A 17927-nucleotide genomic window follows, 5' to 3' on the forward strand; every position below is an offset into this window, starting at 1 on the left:
AATTTATATACACTGTAGCATAGTTTATACTTATAAGAACTTTAAACCAAAATATTTTCTACAACTATTACCTAACAACTATAATATATATCAAAATTTGAAAACCTAGTATTAATATTTATAAAAAATCTTTTATATTAAATCTTTCATCCAACTAAGAAATTAAATAAAATTTTAATATTACTATTAGTTACATTTAATTCATAGTTTATACAACTATTTCATTATTATAATAATATGATTTTTAAAACGTATATTGTCGTCCTTTTCTCGGGGGATTGTTTTCACTAACTCTCAAAGAGGAGAAAGATCTGAAGAAGGTCGAATGGTCGAGGAGAATCTCTCTTAGTCTTAGATCGTTTGATCTGATCTGAAGAAGAAGATGGGAATCCTGTTCACGCGGATGTTCTCTTCAGTGTTTGGCAACAAAGAAGCTCGGATCCTCGTCCTCGGTCTCGACAATGCTGGCAAAACTACTATCCTCTGTAAAACATCACTCCCCCTCTCTCCATCTATATTGTATTTGTGATTTAGATTTGTCTATTTTAGTGAATTTGATGTTTAAATTACAGATCGGCTTCAGATGGGGGAAGTTGTCTCCACGATTCCGAGTATGTACTCTCTCACTCATCTCTGGATCTGATTTTTTTGATAATTGTTAAATTTTGAGATTGCTATTATTGGTTTGCAGCTATTGGGTTTAACGTGGAGACTGTGCAGTACAACAATATCAAGTTTCAGGTCTGGGATTTAGGTTCGTTTCCTAACAAAATGTATGCTTTATTTTTTGTTAAGCATTTTCCATGTTGACTGGATCAGATGATTGAGTGACACGTCACACATGTGAATCATTGGAATGTTTGTCTATGGATCAATTAATCGAACTAGTGATCAGAAAATTGTTTGACTTTGGACCCTTTAGATTACATATCCTTCATGAGCTGAAGTTTATGTTCCATGATATTTTCTCTTCTGGCTAATCAGGCTTTAAGAATATAATTCAATGTATTTGAATATCGGTTGACAAAAAGCTCTGCGTTTTTCTAACAAAAAAAAAAGTGATGATTCGATTAGTACCACGTTTTACTTGCTATTTAGGTTGTTGAATGCTCTGCATAAGTGCATGAATATTAAGTTTTCTGTTCAGTAGATTTTTACATATAGTTGCTAAGTTACGTTTCACATTTTTTTGAATAAATGAATTGGTTCCGTGGAAGACAAAATATATTAACTAGAGTTTTCTTGTGGCAGGTGGACAAACGAGCATCAGGTAGCTTAATGACATCTTTTTATCATTTCTTGGAACAATGGAAATTGCATGAAATCAAAAGTTTTAGTTGTTAATGTGTTTTCCAAAATATCTACTTGTTTTTGTGACAGACCATACTGGCGATGCTATTTTCCGAATACACAAGCAGTGATCTACGTTGTTGACTCAAGCGACACAGATCGAATCGGGGTGGCAAAAGAGGAGTTTCATGCAATTTTGGAGGTAAAATGCTGCTGAGGCTTCCTCTTCATAGGATCAAGAGTTTTGTTTTCTGTTCTAATTTCCTTTGTGCATAAACATTCCTTTCATTGATGATTAATAAATTTAACATTTCATCAAAAAAAAAAAAAACTATTTTCAAGATAATTCAGCGAGAGCTTTCTGGCCGTCTATATTGGTTTAGTTTCTTGTTAAGAATTGTTATAGACACTTTCTTCTTCTAACTCTGGCTCTCTTCTGAACCTTGATTTACAGGAAGAGGAATTGAAAGGAGCGGTGGTTCTCATATTTGCAAACAAGCAGGTTAGTAATGGTAGCTCTTCTGAATAATTTTTTGGTTGAGTCATCTGGAAGTTGTATTGATTCCTGTAAATGAAGAAGAATATTTATTTTCATTCTCTGTAAGCATTTCCGGTAATAAAACTTGTTACTGAGTTTCCCTTAAACCAATTGGACAGGATCTTCCTGGTGCACTCGATGATGCCGCTGTGACAGAAGCCTTGGAGTTGCATAAGATAAAGAGTCGCCAATGGGCAATCTTCAAAACTTGTGCTGTTAAAGGCGAGGGGCTTTTCGAGGGTTTGGACTGGTAAGCACTACATTTTACATCACATCAATGTTCGTTTTGGTTTTAAAATATTCATCTTTCTTGTCCATTTTTTGATCTTCAGGTTGAGTAATACATTGAAGTCAGGAAGTGGGTAGATTCATCTTCATACACTTTCTCGTCGTCCCCTCAACATTGTATCTTATCTTCTTTACTTATGTTTAGTAATTTGCTTAGTTCTTCATTTTAAAGAGTTAATATCAATGACATGTTCACTTATTACTCTTTTTTGTTTCCTTTTGAGAGAAAAGAAAAAACACTCTACACGGATTTGTGATTGGAACCCTTAAGAGATATAACATGTTTACTTTATCTAAGAAAATTTTCTGCAGATTTAAAGAATACCCCGAAAAGTTTTAATTTATAATCTAAATTATATAATAAAGCTTTTTTTTACCAAAACACTTTTGATTGCTTAGCCGCTATAGCTCAGGGTAAAACCTTTTTTAACTGTATTGACGACAAGTTAAGAACCTATTTAAGTTGGAGATTTTTCTTGGGCTTGTCTTGTAGGCTTGTAGCCACCATGAAATCTCAGTAGTAAGTTGACAATGAAGAACCGCTCCTTCCTATATGTGATGATCGAGATACTCACGAAATTGCCGGCGAAAATATTGATTCCCTTTACTTCCCAGCTGAAAATATAGTTCCTTAAAAGAAAAAGAAAAATTATATATATATATATAGTTCCTTTTTATAAGTTTCTTAACAGTGGGAAGATGCCTTTTTTACTAGGAATAGTTAAATCTTATTATATAAAACTTTGTTCTTCAAAGTTGATTATTAACAATGATCGCGACACATAACAATTATATATTTAAGATTGTGATATGTGTTAATCTATCTAATAATTAAAAATATATATACTAATATATTAACAAAATTTTTTTTTATTAAAATTCTTATTATATATATTATTTAATAGTAATTTTCCTTTATTAAAATCCTAATCAGAAGATAATAGTAAAAGATTATTTGTTAAAAAAAATCCTAAATAAAATAATTTTTATAATATTTTTAAGTCCTAACCAAAAGAGAATTGTAAAAATTTATTTGATAATATTTTTAATAGAGTGTTTGATGATGAACATGATACTAAAAATTATTTAATTAACAAAAAAGTGTAAAATTAGTATTGATATGAATTGTAAAAAATAACAATTTTAAAATATTTATGAATAACTAAAAATAATTATTTGATAGCAATATATTTTTTCTGAAATTCTAAACAGAAGATAATTGTACTAGGTTATATGACAGTAAATAATAATAAGATTTATATAATAAGATTGTAAATAAAAAAGAGATTTGTAAAATAGAATGTTCTCCTTTTTAAAAAAATCTTAGCAAAATAAAATTTTAAAGACTTATTTAATAATACATTAAACTAGTACATAAGAACATATATAATGTTGTCATTGATTCGATTGATGTAATTAACTTTCATCTTTTTTTACTTTTCATTTCTTATTTAGGATTGTTTTTAGTTTAAATGTTTATGTATAGTATTTTTTCTAATCCTTAGTATAAAGTTTATAACAACTCATTTATGCGCCTTGATTATAAAATACAAATATTAACTTGAACTTATCTGTGAAAACGGATTTTTATTATAAAATAAATTTCAAACAACATGAAAAAAAACAATCATAATACTATAGTAAATGATTTATTATTTTATGATTTTTATTAAATTAAAACATCAAACAAAACCCGTTGCAATCTTGGTAATATTCTCTAGGTTGTGTAATGCATTGAAGTCGGGAAGTGGCTAAACTCATCTTCATCTACTCAACGGCTTCGCCTTTTAAAATGATTTCGTTCTATTAACCATGACTTATATATACAGCTTAGAGGTTTGTACTAGTGGTTTTCGGACTTCGATGTGTTACCACCCGAGTCCAAACATGATATGATTCATGTTGCTGACCCCGATTCTCAGAGTAAAATGTCTGCACGTTTAACTGACCATTGTTACCAAACAACATTGTTAATCAAACGATGACCTAAATCAGGTTTTTTACGCTTATAAATACGAGTTTAAGAATTTGTAACTTATTGACAAGTTAATTAAAAAACTTATACAAATGTTTGCCTCATCAAGTTTTTCTCCACTTTTCTTTCTTTTTCGAATTAAATTTGCCGGTTACAGAACAAACATAATTCAATACTCAATAGCTTAAGTTTACATTAATATAAACTTGTAAACTGGAGAATGTCAAACGTACTTAAATGTGTTAGTTGAACACTAAACAAATAATTTGGGAAACTACTTCATATGATTTTTAAAAATTAGGATTGATGTGAAAATGGGTCACTGGTATAAGAACTTTAAAAGTGTTTTAGCAAATTTTTTATATATTTTCTAAATCATATTGTTCGCAGTCCAGTAAAACGATAAGAAGACGTCTAGAGAGTAAAACCCACAATAAACCCAAAAAATGATTGAATTCAAAACACGAACACCGACAGTTCTTGCTTTAAAGATCTGTGTGGCCTTTACACATGCTTCTGCTCCCAAATTAAATCTCAGTGGACCACTTGATTTTATCAATCAGTTGCATATTCTCTCTCATTTTTCACTCATCCAAAAAAGGTTTTAAAATTACCAAATGAATATAATTACACGAAAAAGTTTAATCAATATGTTTTAAAACACTTTGAAGTTACTGGTAATGCAGACAAAGATGGTGCTACAATGAACTCTTATCTAACAGCTAAGCTGTCTAATTATCATTTGCGTCGGCAAACAAAAACGAAGAGAGAGTAGAATTTAATTATCTTCCACACCTCTCCTATGTCCATTTTCCTTACGTGAAAGTCCGTGAGAAGAACACGAAACCGATACATGTACTTTCAATTTTCCCCACTTCTCCGCAATGTCTTAATTTTCAACTATTCGGCTAAGGTTTGCTAACACGTCATTACTCTATTGGCTATTCTTAGATCTCCATGGGCCCACTTGAGCCCCGCGCGTACGCCACAAGCGCCACTTTCAGACCATGAAGAGTCAGGAGCGTAGAAGCTGACTCTATTTTATGATTCCTCTGTCTTTAATAGAGAGAGAGTGAAAGTGAAGAGAGAGAGAGAGAGAAACGTTAATCAATGGCGTCGAGACCGTGCGATTCGTGCAGATCCGCGGCTGCGACTCTGTTCTGCCGCGCGGACGCGGCGTTCCTATGCGGCGAATGCGACGGAAAAATCCACTCAGCTAACAAACTCGCCTCGCGTCACGAGCGAGTCTGGCTCTGCCAAGTCTGCGAGCAATCTCCCGCGCACGTCACGTGCAAAGCCGACGCAGCCGCGCTCTGCGTCACGTGCGACCGAGACATCCACTCCGCTAACCCACTCTCCCGCCGCCACGAGCGCGTCCCCGTCACGCCTTTCTACGACGCTCCTTCTGCTCAGGGAGGATCGTCATCGGCCGCCAAATCCGCCTCCTCCTCCGCCAATTTCCTTAACACTGAAGATGCTGACGTCAGCATGGAGGCTGCGTCTTGGCTATTGCCTAACTCGAGTGTCAAGGAAGGAGTTGTAGAGATCCCAAACTTGTTTGCCGATCTTGATTACTCGGCGGTTGTTGATCCGAAGATGGAGGCGTCGGAGAATAGCTCCGGCAACGACGGAGTCGTTCCTGTTCAGACCAAAGCTCTGTTTCTCAGCGAAGATTACTTCAGCTTCGACATCTCAGCTTCCAAAACAACATTCCCACACGGATTCAGCTGCATTAATCAAACTGTAAGCTCTCTCTCTCTCACTCGTGGAGATGAAGCTAGTCAGATCTTGAAAACTTTGATTGATTTGTGTTTTGTTAAATGTTAGGTTTCGTCAACATCCTTAGATGTACCGTTGGTGCCTGAAGGTGGAGCTGTGGCGGAGATTTCGAGAACGGCGGCAACACCAGCCGTGCAGCTGTCACCGGCGGAGAGGGAGGCTAGGGTTTTGAGGTATAGAGAGAAGAGGAAGAATCGGAAGTTCGAGAAGACGATTAGGTATGCATCACGTAAAGCATACGCCGAGGTGAGGCCGAGGATCAAAGGACGTTTTGCTAAGCGAACTGATTCAAGAGTTAATGATGGAGGAGACGGAGGAGTCTACGGTGGGTTCGGAGTGGTCCCGAGTTTCTGAGTCTTGTTCAGTGTGTTCTTGTAAGAAACATTGATGATGGTAGCTAAAGTAACGGTTATTAGAGAAATATTTAATAGTTAAAATGTTTTTTATTAACGTCGAACAACTGATATGTGTCACTCCAAAACCATATCAAATCAGCAAATATAAATTATAAATTACTTCCATCATCTCGCAAAATCATAATATGGCAGAAGATTCAACGCCACCAGGTTTCACTGCGGTCCATCGTATTTAAGATCTTGGACCATAAAAAGCTCCTCTCTGTTTGGTCTTTGTGGTAAGTGGTAACAAACCCACCAAACGGATCTCTATTTAAGATACATCAAACACTCTTTTTTGCTTATCTTTTTAGTTACAAACGGTAAATCTTTGAACCAATATTGACGAGGACAACTAGAGATCCGGGATGTTCCTAAGGAAAAGCATGGATTGGTACCATTTCATGTTCGGTAATTGGGGCAAGTGCGAACCAACAAGGTTTAGGGTCTTTGTCGAAACAGAGATAGAGGAGCGATCAGAAACTCTTGCGAGAGATAGAGATAAGTAACCTATATGCTACGGTATGTTTCATTACTGCAATCAGTGATCTTGCCTTTCTCCTGAACTGACCCGACCTTGCTGAAAGTTTGTTATTTATTTTCTTGAGTTTACTCACTTTGCCAATTAACACTAATTGTTGAAATGCACTAAGGTGTATTGCCTTAAACATCACTGGATATTGTGCAAGGTTAACAGAAGTAGAAGACTTGGCCTCATGTTCTTAGTTGAATCAATTTCTCAACGTAAGAAAACATCTGTCTCAAAAGTTTCTCAATTATATTATTAATAAATTTAAAAAACAAAATTATTGCATTTTACTTATTAAAAACCAATTGATGTCTCACTCTTCACAGCCTTAAACCCACTCAGACCCTTTGTATCTTGGATTCGGTTTTGTCACTCGCTTAGGACGCTGGTTTAGCACTTGTGCACTTGCAGATGCATCAGCTGGATCCTTGAGGGCTTCCTCCAATTTCAAGCAAGACATAGCCTGTTCCAAGGGCTTTTCATCAGCTTCTGTAATCTTCTTTACTCCATCACCTGATAAATCTCTCAATTCCTGCAATCATAAGAAGAAAGATAATAGATTAATGAAACACACATAATAAAAACACATATTAGCTCTCGAGAACATGAAATTTATGTACCCTATCCAATTCTTCTTGTGCTTGTTGTATTGTATCCTCAAACTCCTTCAGTTTTTCAGTCACCCCCTTGGTTACTTTCTTCAGATCTTCCTCCATTTCCTTGGTTACTTTCTTCAGCTCTTCCTTCTTCTCTTTCAGTACTTTCTTAACCTCTTCCTTCTTCTCTTTCAAAACTTCTTCCATCTCTTTAATCATTTCTTTCGAAATCTTCTTTTGCTCTTTATCCATCATTAACAACTATTTTTATTTGGTTGCTTTTCTCTTCCGACTTCATTGTGGTTTCCAAGCTTTATATACAAGTATTTTTTGTTGTTGTACTCTGCATGCACAAACGTAATTAAAAGGTAGTCGTCTCGCTTTGAATTTACAGATATCTTAATGATTAGTTTTGTTTTCCAGGTTGTTGGAACTCTCCATATGCGAATAAAATGATCTATTGCACCACACAAGCTTAATTAAAAGCTATCCGAGTGGTAAACAGTTGTACTTTTCATAGTATTAAGCTTTCGTGATAATTAGTTTCTTTTCCAATAAGAAGATTAAATGTGGTCAAACGTTTCTTCTGTTTTAAATGTGAGAGCCTATCAAAGTCTCCACATCCTTGATTCACTCAGACGCTATGTATCTTGGATTCAGTCTTGGTACTCACTCGCCAACTTTCCCCATCTTCTTTACTCCGCTTGATAAATATCTCAATCCGTGCACATATAAAAAGAAAGATAAATTTTGAAATCCACATAAAAGAAAAACATATTAGAATCTCAAAAGGCAGAATAGTGACAATTGCAGAAATGCCAAAAGTTAATCTGATGTTAGAAATATGAGAGAAGTGTTGTTGTGAAAGTTGTGTCTTTCTCATTAGCTCTCACTATCAATATATAGTGGAGGTTCATAAGGGTTTACAACAAGGAGAGTATCTACACATTTATTACATATTGACCACAAAGATATAGTCTTGGTCAAAGCTCATAAATGCTCCGGTTGAATGAGTCTTCATCTTGACTAGTCTCGGGCGGATGTAGACGGACCGGAGACGGGTGTAGACGGACCGGATAGTCTGGTCGGATGTAAACCTCCTTGATGGTTAATGGCAATCCACATATCCATATCATGGATTTATAACACTCCCCCTTGGATGCCATAACCATATCGGGCTTGTAATGTGCTAACGTTGCCTCATTAAAACCTCTCCCGGAAAACCCAAAACCCAATGTGGTAAAAAGGGAAACCAAGGACAGGAAAAAGAGTACAACACACATTACTCCCCCTGATTTGGACATCACTGAAGGTCCTTGAGTCTTCGCATGCCAATCTGCTGCGTAAGCTTCTTGAATGTGCTGGTGGGAAGTGACTTGGTGAAGAGGTCGGCTGAGTTCTCACTTGACCGGATTTGAGTGACGCTGACCTCCTTGGCTTTCTGCAACTCATGTGTGAAGAAGAACTTGGGTAGTACATATTTGGTTCGGTCACCTTTGATATACCCATCTTTGAGTTGAGCAATGCAGGCTGCATTATCCTCATATATGATGGTCGAACCATTGTCCTCGACCATTCCACTATCTGATCGGATGTGTTGAGTCATTGACCTCAACCATACACACTCACGACTTGCCTCATGCATGGCTAAGATTTCTGAGTGATTTGATGATGTGGCTGCTATAGTTTGTTTCATGGAACGCCATGATATTGCAGTACCACCATGAGTGAACACATAACCGGTTTGGGACCGTGCATGGTGTGGATCAGATACGTAGCCTGCATCAGCAAAGCCTACTAAACCATCTTTGGTTTCATTGGTATAAAATAGACCCAAATCCTTAGTTCCTTGAAGGTAACGTAGGATATGTTTAATTCCATTCCAGTGCCTTTGGGTCGGACATGAACTAAAACGGGCTAGGAGACTCACGGCAAAACATATATCTGGTCTAGTGTGGCTAGCCAAATACAGTAACGCTCCTATGGCACTGAGGTAAGGCACTTCTGGACCCAGGACATTCTCATTCTCGTCCTTAGGACGAAATGGGTCAGTGTCCACTCCAAGGGACCTCACGACCATTGGGCTGGTCAATGGGTGAGCCTGGTCCATGTTAAATCTCTTGAGTACTTTTCTGTATATGCCTTTTGATGCACAAGGATTCCTCCTTTTATGTACTCAAGTTGTAACCCCAAACAGACTTTAGTTTTACCTAGGTCTTTCATTTCAAACTCTTTCTTGAGATATTCAACTGTTTGGGCGATTTCCCCAGGGGTTCCAATGATGTTCAAATCATCAACATACACTGCTATGATAACAAATCCATTGTTTGCAAACTTCTTTATAAAGATACATGGACTGATAGGGTCGTTCTTATAGCCAACTTTGGCAAGGTATTCGCTTAAGCGATTATACCACATTCGACCACTTTGCTTAAGTCCATATAAGGATTTGTTCAGCCTTATGCAGTGTTCTTCTCGAGAACCTTTATTAGCTTTGAGCTCAACACCCTCTGGTAATCTCATATATATTTCGTTATCCAGTGGACCATAAAGGTATGCGGTTACAACATCCATTAACCGCATATCCAAATTTTCTTTGATGGCCAGACTTATTAAAAATCGAAATGTAGTTGCATCCACCACAGGGGAGTATGTCTCCTCATAATCGATGCCTGGTATTTGTGAGAATCCTTGTGCAACAAGCCGTGCTTTGTATCTTACAATTTCACCATGTTCATTTCTTTTCCTCACAAATACCCACTTATATCCCACTGGTTTAACATTATAAGGTGTCCGGATAATCGATCCAAAGACATTCCTTTTCTTAAATGATTCTAACTCCACGTTTATGGCTTCTTTCCATTTGAGCCAATCTGATCTTTGAGTGCACTCTAGTATAGACGTGGGTTCATGATCCTCATCTAAGTCCATAACATCAAGGGCTACTTGGTATGCAAATATATCATTGATGTCGACATCATTCCGGTTCCATCTTGTCCCAGACATTAAATAATTAATTGAGATCTCATCATTAGCACCTTCAGTACCATGAGGCTCGGCGTCCCGAGTCTCATTGGTTGGTACCTTAGGCATGGCCATTTCGGCCTTGTCTGGACAATCTATGACCTCGGTTTCTTTTGCACCTTTCTTTAGTTTCCGAGGTCTTTTATCTTTGGAACCAATTGGTCTACCACGCTTAAGACGTGCTTTAGACTCTGTAGCCACTTGATTGTGTCCATCTTGGACATCAATACTTATTGGTGCATTACAAGCTGGTATATAGGACTTAGTCACTCTTTTCGGGTCAGCAAAGGAATCAGGCAATTGATTAGCTAGCTTTTGCATATGAATTATTTTCTGGACCTCTAAATCACATGATTGAGTCCGAGGATCTTGCCATGATAAGGATGTTTGATTCCATACAATTTCTTTGCCCAGCTTGTTATTTTCTCCCCCTAATGTTGGGTACTCTGATTCATCAAAATGACAATCAGCATATCTGGCCTTAAATAAATCTCCAGTAGTAGGCTCAAGATATTTAATAATGGTTGGAGAATCAAAACCAACATATATTCCCATCCTCCTTTGAGGTCCCATTTTTGTTCTCTGTGGTGGTGCAATAGGGACGTACACAGAACATCCAAATGTTTTGATATGGGATACGTCTGGCTCATGACCCGAGAGTAATTGGGATGGAGAATATTTATGTTCACTGGATGGCCTTATGCGTATTAATTCAGCAGCATGTAATACCGCATGTCCCCAAGCTGATACTGGTAGCTTCGACCTCATGAGTAATGGTCGAGCAATCAACTGGATTCTTTTAATGAAGGATTCGGCCAATCCATTCTGTGTATGTACATGTGCCACGGAGTGTTCCACACTTACCCCCATGGACATACAGTAATCATTAAAAGCTTGGGAACTGAATTCACTTGCATTGTCAAGACGTATAGTCTTTAGTGGAAAATCTGGAAAATGGGCTCGCAGTCTTATGATCTGTGCCAATAGTCTTGCCAATGCTAAGTTTCTAGATGATAATAGACAAACATGCGACCATCTGGTCGATGCGTCAATGAGGACCATAAAATATCGAAATGTCCCACAAGGTGGGTGTATTGGTCCACATATATCACCATGTATTCTTTCCAGAAAGTTTAATGTTTCCTTACTCACCTTTCCAGGTGATGGCCTTATTATTAATTTTCCTTGTGAGCATGGAATACATGTAATGCTCATAGGGATAGTTATCCTATCTTTCAAGGAATGGCCAGTTGAGCTCGAGATTATTTTGCGCATCATGGATCTGCCAGGATGGCCAAGCCTTTCATGCCATTGTTTAAAGGCTTCTCTGAACTCATTAGGAATTGAAGTGTTAGCCTCACTCGATTTTATATTGGCACAATAGAGGCCTATTGATATAGCAGGGATAGTCTCTAGGACTTTCTTATGGCCTTGGGCATTTTCATAAATCAAGAGGAATTCTTTCTTTCCCTCGCCCCTAGTTTCAACATGTAGATCATTCATGCGAATGTCTTTGAAACTTAACAGATTTCTCTTTGATTTTGGAGAATATAATGCATTAGAAATTTCTAAATGCGTGCCTTTAGGCATCACTAAGTGAGCCGGGCCATGGCCTTCAATAAGGCTGGCCGTGCCTGCTATAGTATTGATATTGGCACTCTTTAAAATGAGGTTAACAAAAGCAATATGATATCGAAATCTTCATATTCAGCCACTTGTAAGGAGGTCTGAAGTCTCAAAATCCTCATGACCATCTCTGCCATGGGCTTGATCATCCTCATGGTCCAGATCATTCTCATTATCATAATGGACCAAATTTGCCTCAGAGTTCTTGCCCTTTATGCTCTCCTGGTAGAGCTTAACAAGGTGTTGGGGAGTTTTGCATTTATTAGCCCAATGATTGGTCATCCCACAACGATAGCAAGCAGATTTGGTCGAGCTCGAGCCAATGATTGGCTGCGACCAAGATGGTCTCGTGGTTGAAATCCACGGCCACGTGGTTGAAATCCACGGTTACGACCTTGCCATCTACCACGGCCTCTCATGCGACCATGGTATGACTCTCTTGGAGTCTCATCCTTTGGCTCTACGGCCGCATGTGCCTCAGGCAATGCTTTAGCACCAGGAGGCCTTAGCTCACTGTTCATCATGAGCAACTCATTGTTTTGCTCAGCTAGCAACAAACAAGAGATTAAGGCAGCATAAGTGGAGAAACCCTTCTCTCGGTACTGTTGCTGAAGCACAACATTGCTGGTGTGGAATGTGGAGAATGTTTTCTCCAACATATCAGCATCAGTAATAGTCTCACCACAAAGTTTCAACTTTGAGACTATTTTGAACAAAGCCGAGTTATATTCTTCCACAGACTTATAGTCTTGGATTCTCAGGTTTCTCCAATCATAAAGGGCTTTTGGCAATATCACAGTTTTCTGATGATTAAATCTGGTTTTCAACTCTGTCCAAAGTTCCAGAGGATTCTCAATTGTGAGATACTGGTCCTTGAGACCTTCAGCAAGGTGATGGCGAATGACAACAAGTGCCTTGTAATTATCCTTGTCTGATGGCTCAGTGCCTTCAGTGATAGTATCACCAAGGTTTCTGGACCTTAAGAGGATTTTGGTATCAAGCTCCCATTGGAGGTAATTATCTCCGGAGAGATTGAGGGAAGCATATTCAAGGTTGTTGATTTTCGACATCTGAATCAAATATCCATAAAGGAGTAAGGATTCATAATATAATTCCGGATTTGAATTTATATGCCAAGGAGATTGATGGTTTATTATGCATTTTATTTTCAGAAAATATTTTATATGTATTAAGATAAAAATTTTGTCAATCAATATGGATGGATTAAAATGCATCATGGACAAGACAAATAACTTTTATAATGTTCAAGATATTTGTAAACCAAAGTAGATTTTCAAAATCGGTTAAAACTTGGTTTATAATTTTGAATAAAGCAAATGTACTAAATTTTAAATGGAAACCGATTTTGTCTAACTATATGCAAACAGTGTGAATCATTTAGATGCAAACAACATGAACCACTTCAGACGCACTAGTATCATCATTGCTAAAGCTATGCGAACATGTATGTTTGGTTTCAATTATGTGATACCTATGTCCAGTTTTAACAATATGATAGTTGGATGCATGCAAAGGTCAGTTCATGGATGATTCAAGTTCGATCTAATGATTTACTAAATGATACTATCAGGTATACAAATGATCAGTTCATAATTTAATCATAGAATCAGGTTCAAGGATGAAACTAGATCAAGTTTTATTTTAACTAGCAAACTTATGTGATCAAAATTCAGTATGATATAAAATCGGTTCATGGTTGGTTTAATTAACAATATGATCAAATGATTTCAACCAGATTTTATTCTACCTTATGACATATCAATTTTAAAACAAGACTATGGCTTATAAAACTTTAGAAATAATTTTCAGTCAAAGATATGCACTTAATAAATTCAAACAAGCATTTATAAAATCGATTATGCATTTATAAAATCATAAAAGGTTTTTAAAACTTTGATAGTTACAAAATAAATATTAATAGTCAAGGATATGCAATGAATGATTTTAATTTCGATTTTATTGATGGGTTGACTGATTTTAGGAGTTCTGGCCGAAAATGGCACAACAAGGGATTGATGGAATTTTGTTTTGGCCAGATTATACACTTATGTTTATCACATCTGGTAAAATGGCCAAACAAAAGGATTGAATCAAAAAGGTTTAAGCTTTCTCTAATAATTTTATGATTCATAAGTTTTTATAAACAAGATTCATGTAGATCTTTAGGTATTTTGATAAGTTTATAAGTTTTTTAGAGAAACATAGAACCTTTAGAGAATTTTAAGTTTTATGGATTCAAGATACTTTTAGAATCAAGTTTCATATGGATCATATGGATCATAGAAACAAGATCAATATTTTAAATCCATAGATTGTTTATAAGTTATGGATTCATATAGATCCTAGATTTGTTTCAGACATAATGGTGTTCTATAGATTTCAAGGTTTTGATTTGTTTACCTTCTTTCACCACAAGAATCTGAGAGGACCACCGTGAGAGTTGGCCGGAATTTGAGAGAGAGAGGAGTTTTCCGGCGGAGAGAGAGAGGTGGCCTGGTGGAGAGGAGGCTGAGCGCCGGTGGAGCAAAGGCTGAGCACCGGAGGAGCTGGCCGGAAAAAGGATCGCCGGCTGAGAGAGATTTCTCAGGTGGAGAGCACAATCGTGCTGATAACGTGTTAGAAATATGAGAGAAGTGTTGTTGTGAAAGTTGTGTCTTTCTCATTAGCTCTCACTATCAATATATAGTGGAGGTTCATAAGGGTTTACAACAAGGAGAGTATCTACACATTTATTACATATTGACCACAAAGATATAGTCTTGGTCAAAGCTCATAAATGCTCCGGTTGAATGAGTCTTCATCTTGACTAGTCTCGGGCGGATGTAGACGGACCGGAGACGGGTGTAGACGGACCGGATAGTCTGGTCGGATGTAAACCTCCTTGATGGTTAATGGCAATCCACATATCCATATCATGGATTTATAACATCTGATGATCAATTGACAAGGAAAGTTATACTGAAATCCGAATGAAGTTGTTCATCATGTTACAATCTATTAGTGTCATTTCATTAAAAGTTGGATGAACTTTAATAAACTAATGAAGAAGATGAATGAAAAGCTGGAGAGAATATAAGTTATTGCTTTCGACTCATTTGAATGCCCGCCAGAGAAGCTAGTCAGATCTTGGAAACTTTGATTGATTTGTGTTTGTTAATTAATGTTAGGTTTCGTCAACATCCTTAGATGTACCGTTGGTGCCTGAAGGTGGAGCTGTGACGGAGATATCAAGAACGACGGCAACACCAGCTGTGCAGCTATCTCCGGCGGAGAGGGAGGCTAGGGTTTTGAGGTATAGAGAGAAGAGGAGGAATCGGAAGTTCGAGAAGACGATTAGGTACGCATCACGTAAAGCATACGCCGAGGTGAGGCCGAGGATCAAAGATTCAAAGGACGTTTTGCTAAGCGAACTGATTCAAGAGTTAATGATGGAGGCGACTTCGGAGTCTACTGCGGGTTCGGAGTGGTCCCGAGTTTCTGAGTCTTTCTTCAGTGTTACGTTGTAAAAAAAATTGATGATGATGGTAGTATCGGTTATTTTTAATGGTTTTAACTTTTTAATTTTTACTAATAACTTTAAAAACGGATATAATTGCAAGGTAGTATCACTCCAAAAACACGAATGAATAATCTATACTATTATTTAATAAGTTAATTTGTTTGTTTTTTTGAAAAATTTCTCTATGCTAGATTTTTTTTTATTTTTTTTTCAGAAAAATAGTTTTCGATGAAGAAAATAACCAAAATAATCTTTATTAAAGAGTAAAAATACATTTTTTGTCTTAGGGTTAACTAATCTAGACTTAGGGTTTAAAGTTAAAGGGTGTAGTTTTGGAGATAAGATTTCAAATTTTCAAAAATTAAAAAATAAAAATTAAAAATTTCAAAATCAAAGAAGCTATTTTAGTCGTTTTTTAATGTTATTTTTGTGACAAAAACTTAAAAATGACTATTTGAGAGAATTGTTTGTTAGAGAAAAGTTAATTTGCTTATTTGTCAGTTTTTTCACGATTTTAAATTTCGTCATAGTTTTAATTAGACTAGTAAAAGTTTTGATATCTTTAAATAACAATTATATTTTTTTGTCACAATAATGAATAATTGTAATTCTTTATTTAACTGATAAACAAATTAATATTATAAAATTGTCTTAAAAAATAAATGGAAAACATTTTTGGAAAAAGAAAAGATAATTCCATGTATTTATTTTTTGTTTATATACATATTTCTTTTTTATTTGTTAATTTTTATAATTAGTAGTATATATACATATAATAATTGGATTTATCACTATACTAAAATATTAAAAATAATTTTATAAAAAATAAAATATTTGTATTTTTTGTAAGTGCAATATATCATGGCATATTTTTAATAATTATCAAATTAATTTAGTATTAAAATATTAAAACGTGGTAAATAAGCAATAACAATAAATTTGATTTATATTTTTTTAACGTGATTTTTTGTGGTATTTTATCTTTAATTCTTATTATTTAGTTGCGAGAACTACATTTATTTCTTATTTAAGTTGAAAATTTAACATCATTGGTTTTAATTTTTCTAAATATTTTTTAATCGGGAATGGAATTATTTTTGAAAATATTTTTAAAATATCTGCTTCCAAAAAGCATATTTTCAAAATATTAATTTTTGTTTACAACAGGTAACTTATATTTATAAAAAAGTTAAAATAACTATATTTACTTATGTTTTTTTCAAGAGATTGACATAATTATAACTTTGTTTAAATTGAAGTTTCTTTAAAAGAGTATTATGTAAAGAAAACTGTGATTCTATTTTTTTTTAAACTGTTTTTTCCAAAATGATTTGTTTTAGTTATAATTATTTAAATTTGAAAGTTAAAAGAGCATTTGAAAATAACAAGTTATGATTTTATAATAAAGAAATACTATTTTATAGGAAAATAGCAATCTCTATTTTAAAGTTAAAACATGTAGATTATTTATAGCTTACTTTTTCTCTATTATAACATTTAAAAATGAAATTAGCAACAGGTAGGAAATGTTCTTATCTTATATATTACATATCAATGTTTTGTTTGCCAATATAACTGATCCATTTGAGTGTTTGTTCAGTTATTATGGGAACAATAAAATTATACAAATATCAATAGTTTTATTTGCTTTGATTAATATAGTATTTAAAGTTGAGTTTTGTTTAACATTCTTGTGTTTGAATTATTTGAGATTTTTTAGGTTTTAGTAACTCCAAGAATTTGGTTTAATAACATCACTTTATACTACCAATTATATATTTGTTTATTTGATTAGATAATTGTTTATAAATTAATATAATTAAAACTATTAAAGATAACAACATATTTTAAAATGAAAACATTAATGTTGTTATCCTAAAATAATGTTTTTAAACCAATAGAAGTTAAAAATTGAAATATTACAAATTTAATGTTTTATTTAAATATTTTGATATTTAAACTAATAGTACATTTACTAATAAGTATCTATAAAAGAATTATGTCTGCATGTGCGGACAAAACATCTAGTAATAATAAAAACTTAAAACCAATATCAAATTACCAATATAGATTACAAGTTACTTCCATCATCTCACAAAATAATATTAAAAGCTCACCTAAGATGAGAGTGATAGTTGCAAACCGCCGGGACGAAATAAACCATGACTATGACAGATGTTTCCAGGAAGATGAGTCTATCAGTTTCACTGCAGTCCATGGTCTATAAGATTTTGGACCATTCCACTATCCCATAAAGCTCCTCTACTTGGTCTCTTAAAGGAATCCCGTCACACCAAATCTCAATATTACGAATATCTTCTTTGTGGTAACATTCCCACCAATACTACAAGGAAACATGGCAATTTC

At 35.1% G+C, this 17927-nt stretch overlaps 2 protein-coding genes across 3 annotated transcripts; both read left to right on the forward strand.

Moving 5' to 3' along the window:
• The first annotated feature begins 229 nt into the window (after nt 1-229).
• On the forward strand, nt 230-2427 carry LOC106391079 (ADP-ribosylation factor 1). Its single transcript, XM_013831648.3, has 8 exons — nt 230-485; nt 573-611; nt 692-754; nt 1252-1270; nt 1381-1492; nt 1745-1792; nt 1948-2078; nt 2161-2427. The coding sequence occupies exons 1-8, from the start codon at nt 383-385 to the stop codon at nt 2192-2194; spliced, it is 549 nt and encodes a 182-aa protein (XP_013687102.2). The 5' UTR covers nt 230-382; the 3' UTR covers nt 2195-2427.
• Nucleotides 2428-5065: 2638 nt separating this feature from the next.
• Nucleotides 5066-15622, forward strand: LOC106391078 (zinc finger protein CONSTANS-LIKE 3). 2 transcript variants are annotated; one of them, XM_013831646.3, is made up of 2 exons: nt 5066-5834; nt 5919-6389. In XM_013831646.3, the coding sequence occupies exons 1-2, from the start codon at nt 5202-5204 to the stop codon at nt 6222-6224; spliced, it is 939 nt and encodes a 312-aa protein (XP_013687100.2). In that variant the 5' UTR covers nt 5066-5201; the 3' UTR covers nt 6225-6389. The 2 variants fall into 2 exon arrangements, with proteins under 2 accessions (XP_013687100.2, XP_048612367.1); XM_048756410.1 differs by lacking the exon at nt 5919-6389 and adding an exon at nt 15229-15622 and having other exon boundaries at nt 5122-5834.
• Nucleotides 15623-17927: the final 2305 nt, after the last annotated feature.

This window comes from Brassica napus, chromosome C4, assembly GCF_020379485.1.
Source record: "Brassica napus cultivar Da-Ae chromosome C4, Da-Ae, whole genome shotgun sequence".
Lineage (NCBI taxonomy): Eukaryota > Viridiplantae > Streptophyta > Magnoliopsida > Brassicales > Brassicaceae > Brassica > Brassica napus.